The 4,709-nt window shown below is 57.9% G+C and overlaps 1 protein-coding gene across 1 annotated transcript; it reads right to left on the bottom strand.

Moving 5' to 3' along the window:
• Positions 1–217: 217 nt before the first annotated feature.
• Positions 218–3,369, bottom strand: OLIG3 (oligodendrocyte transcription factor 3). The gene is made up of 2 exons (XM_027734232.2): positions 3,335–3,369; positions 218–1,784 (listed from the first exon to the last, which is right to left on the bottom strand). Exon 2 carries the CDS (start codon positions 1,717–1,719, stop codon positions 898–900), a length of 822 nt encoding a protein of 273 aa, XP_027590033.1. The 5' UTR covers positions 1,720–1,784; positions 3,335–3,369; the 3' UTR covers positions 218–897.
• Positions 3,370–4,709: the final 1,340 nt, after the last annotated feature.

The following is a 4,709-nucleotide window of genomic DNA, read 5'->3' as shown; positions in this document are numbered from 1 at the left end:
AACAAAAAAAAAAAAACAAAGCCAGCATGCGAAATTAGTACCCCAGCCAGCTGAACTAGCACACTTCACTGAGAACAGGAGATCGGAGATTTGGCAAAACAGATCCGCAGGACGGTTGTGTTATGTTTTGCACTATTTTCCTCTTTTTTTTTTCCTTCACAGAGGGAAGAAGAAAAAGTACCGCAAACAAAACAGCATCACAGCAAAATTTGGAGGAAACAAAGAAAGAAAGAAACAAAACAACACCCAAGCACAAAACCCCCAAACTATAAACCACACTCGAAAACTTCAGTGAATTGTCTCGGAAGTCCCTGTTGCCAGGGAAGCTGCCTGTGGCCGGTCCCCGCTGGTGACAAGCTGGGGTGGGAAGCATACATGCACTCTCTGGGCTACCTTGGGCCGCCGCTGCGCTGACGCAGCCAGGTTTGGAGCGGGAAATTTCGGAGGTGTCGCCGTGCGAAAGGAAAGAAAGGAAAAGCCAGGAAAAAGAAGGGAGGGAAACCCCAAACTGATCTCATTTTCTCTTAGTTGCGAAAACTACAACGACAACCATGTCTTTCTTTTTTTCCTTTTACATACATTTTAAGGAATCATTTACATTTGATTACCATCAGCGGCATTAATATTATTATTATCATCATTATCATTCTTTTTACAACAGGGACTTTTTTTTTTCCAGTTAGTATAATAAGAAAACATCACCAGAGGAGCTGGGTATAACATTACCTTTGCAAGGTCCTTACTACACTAATCCTGTGTTACAGGGGGGTTGGTGGGGCGGGAGGCAGCTGGGGCAGGTCCGTCGGCGGCCCGAGAGGGGGCCGGCAGCAGCCCCCTCTCCGTCCATGGGAGCGCTGGCCTCGGCGCAGCCCCAGCGGTCGGGGGAGCCCCGCCGAGTCACTTCAGGAGGTCCTTGGTCTCCCCCGAGATCCTGGCCATGTTGGACGCGGTGAGGGCCGAGAGGTGGGGCGGGGGAGGCATCTGGCAGATGGTGCAGGGGCACGGCAAGCCCGCCCAGTGCTGGAAGCCGCTGCCGAGCTGCAGGGCGGGGGGTGTCGAGGGGGTCTTGAGCAGGGAGTGTGGGGGCCGGATCGTGCCGATGGCCGGCAGGGAGGCGGAGAGGGAGGAGGAGGTGTTGGCGGAGGACAAGGCACTGCCGAGGATGGGATGCACCTGGTGCACAGTGCCGGCGGCATGGGGAGGGTGCCCGGTGGAGTGTCCCACCGTGCCGCAGTGAAAGGCCGAGTGGTGCCCCCCGTAGATTTCCCCGACCAGCCTCTTCATCTCCTCCAGGGAGCTGGTGAGCATCAGGATATAGTTTCTGGCTAGCAGTAAGGTGGCGATTTTGGAGAGTTTTCTCACGGAAGGTCCGTGGGCGTAGGGCATCACCTCCCGCAGTCCGTCCATGGCGAGGTTGAGGTCATGCATCCTCTTACGCTCCCGACCGTTGATCTTCAGCCGCAGCTGCTGCAGGTCCTGCTCCGAAAGCTGCTTCTTGATTTTGTACTTGCTGCCTTCCCCTCCGGCCTTGGAGCCGTTCCTGGTGAGGCCTTCTCCGGACATCTTCTGCACCAGATCGTTCTGGGTGGAGGAGACAGAGTTGAGCCGGCTGTCTTGGTGGTGGTGATGGTGGTGGTGGTGGTGGTGGTCTCTCAGATACATCTCATCCATGTCTGGCGAGGAAGCTCTGCTGGAGACAGAGCTGGAGTCAGAATTCATTGTATTCAGGCTTCTGAGTAAGAAACTCTTCCCTGCTCTGGAGGTGGTGGAACAAGACCACTCTCCTTCAAAAAGAAACAAAAACGAGGCAAAAAAGAAGTAAACGGACGGCAGGATCTGCCAGCGAAGGGCTGGAAACGGAGGAAGAAGAAAAAAGCCCCTCAGCCCCCTCTCTCTTCAATCTCTCTCCTCTCTCTCTCTCCCCCCCGGTTACTCAGCCTGTTTACAGGATGGCTAGTTAGTGTATGCTTGGACTAACCTCAGCCTGAAAAAGAGGGGCTTTTATAGAGCTGCAGCAGAGAGCAGAGACAAAAGGAGCCCTCCTATGTATAATGGTCTAGTTAGGATGACGTGCCATTATTCAGGGCGGTGCGCTTTGACTGTCCCATTTAGCAAGGACCCCTATTCATATTCATTGTGGTGCCACCCGGGACACCTCAGCCATGGACCATCAGGAGTCAAGGAGACACAAAACCCCTCTGATTGACACCGCACACTCATCGCTCCGTGTGCGCTCCTTCTCCTCCCCCTGCCCCCTCATTTCCAATATAAAACCTCATCCCGTCTACAGTAGGAAGGCAGGGGGCTGCGAAGGGCTGCGCGCCTGCTCGGGGCCGTCCAGGAAACCCCAGTGGCCGGCGGCAGCGGGCAGGAAGCCCGGGGAAGTACCCCCGCTATGGCAGGAGGAGAGGACGTTGGTCGCCCCCGTCCTGCAACATGCCCGGCTCCAGCCGGGGCTCCCCGCTTTGTTTGCCTTTTCCTCCCTCTCCCCCTGTCCTCCCCGGCCGGGGTGTGTGGTGCGGCACCGGCTGCCCCTCGCCTGGGCGGGCTGGCCGCGACTGCCTCGTACCTGGGTCGCCGCTTTGTTTAAATGAGCGATGATGACTCAGGCAGCCGCCGCGGGGAGATGCTGGCTGGGAAACCCGCCTCCCCCCGGGCCAGTGACTCCCTTTAAATAAACGGGGAAAGCCAGGGTGCGGAGGAAAACTGATGTGCTTGGCGGCGGGAAGGGCGACCGGCAGTCCCCAGGGCTCCGCGGCCCCGGGCTCCGTCGGGAGGGCGGCGCGGCCGGAGCGGCCGTCGGCAGGACCGACAGAGCCAGGCCGGGCCGGACTCAGGCGGGAAGGGAGCCAGCTCGGGGGGCAGCGCTGCAAATATACCCAGGCTTTAGCGCCAGTAAGTAGAAGGGGCCCGGCACCGGGCGCAGCCAACGGTGGAGCGGGGAAGGGGGGGGGGCGTGGGGCTGGGCTGGTTGTAGCTCCGCCGGGCAGGGCGGGAGGGGCCCCTGGGGCGGGTGTCACCTCCCTAGCTCTCGGCTGAGCTACTTCTCTGCCTCGGGTGCGGACTGAGCCGGCCTGGCCACCTGCGGAGTCTGCCGGTCTGGGGAGGTGAGAATCCCCTCGCGGCGACGGCGGCGGTAGTAGCCTGCGTGTCCGGGGAAGGGCGTGTGGTGCTCCACTGGATCTTCCCAGGCCCCAGTGGTGCGTACGCGACGAGTGTGGGGCTGCCAGCCAGGACAGGGCCTGAGCCACTGGCGTCGGACGGGCTCTGGAACTCCCAGAGCCGGCCCTGGTGCCCCCCTCCCTCGTGTGAAACCGACGGGCCGAGTGTTCACCTTCCAAAGGGCGTTTAGGGCCCAGCAGAAATCTCCTTGGTAGCACCTCGCTCCTCCATAGTGTCCAGGACCCGAGGAGGGCGAAGAGTAAGGAAAAGAGGAATATTTTCGTCCGGCTGGGCCTAATTGCGGTTAATCTGCTGAGCAAAATGAAAGCTTTCTGATTTCTGCACTGTCAGTAAATCCTGCAGTGAGAAAAAGAAAAGAAAAGAAAAGAAAAGAAAAGAAAAGAAAAGAAAAGAAAAGAAAAGAAAAGAAAAGAAAAGAAAAGAAAAGAAAAGAAAAGAAAAGAAAAGAAAAGAAAAAAGATTTAAGAGGATATATTAAAAGTAACTCAACGAGACCTGGGCTTTATCCCGCTTCCACCGCGAAAGCCACAAACCCACTCTGACTTTTCCTAAGCTGATAGGTTTGCCAGACATACAGGCAGGAACCTTGGCCCGGCCCGGATCCCACAGCGCCGTCCGCCCCCGCCGAGCCGGGCACCGCCTGTCTCCTCATCCCGCGGAGCAGCTCTCCGGGTGGCTCCCGGGGGCTACCCGCTCCTCCCTCAGTCCTTTTTTCCCGTAGAGCCGGGGAGAAGCAAATGAATAAAAATTGATACGGTGACGGCGGCAGCGGCATAACAACGCGCAGAACAGGGTGAAAACCCCGACCCCGGGGCGGGAGGCTGTCAGCGCTTATCCCCGCGTCCGCCGCTCCGGAGCAGACGCGCAGCTCGTTTGGGGAAGTTCGTGTCCGACGAGGACATAGAAGAGTAAGACGAAAAGATGCCGTCGGGGAAAGCAACAGGAGGGGTCCCATCCTCACCTCCGGCAGGGCGGGCTGCTCCAGCGAGCCCTGCTCCACTCCGGGCTGGGGGTTTCGTCGGGATGGGGCCGGGGGGCGATCCAGTGCAGCCAGTGCATCGCGGAGAGGTGAGGGGCTGGCGCTGGGACGAGAAGTAAGGGTCGACTCGGGACTCGAAGGAATATTACTAGCAATTTTCTCTCTCCTTTCCCGACAATGTCGCTGCTCCCCAAAGCCCCTGTCTCGGCTGTGCGGGCCGGTCCCTCCTGCACTGCCGCAACATTCCCCCCACGGGACAAGGCGGCTGGGCTCGGCTCCGTTCGGGGTCGCCTTAGGACAAAGGAAGGATTTGAGAAAGTTACGCGAGGTTAAATCCCGGGCACATGGAGCCTCATCAGGGAAGTCGTTTTGGAAATGGGCAGCCCTGTTCCAGCATGATTGCTGGTCGTAACATTGTCTGGCGCGTCCAGCCTCCCCGTGCCTTCCTATGTCACTTTTACTTTGATGATGCTGGAGAGAGATAGATGGAGAAGGAAAGAAAGAAAGAAGGAAAGAAAGAAAGAAAGAAAGAAGGAAGGAAGAAAGG

Source organism: Pipra filicauda, unplaced genomic scaffold, assembly GCF_003945595.2.
Source record: "Pipra filicauda isolate LSUMZ 115617 unplaced genomic scaffold, ASM394559v2 scaffold651_size339498_pilon, whole genome shotgun sequence".
NCBI classification, from domain to species: domain Eukaryota; kingdom Metazoa; phylum Chordata; class Aves; order Passeriformes; family Pipridae; genus Pipra; species Pipra filicauda.
This window is presented reverse-complemented; position numbering and strand designations above follow the sequence as displayed.

Bases quoted from the DNA above. Each gene is read 5' to 3' on its own strand.
- OLIG3 (XM_027734232.2), bottom strand. From the start codon at position 1,719: ATGAATTCTGACTCCAGCTCTGTCTCCAGCAGAGCTTCCTCGCCAGAC.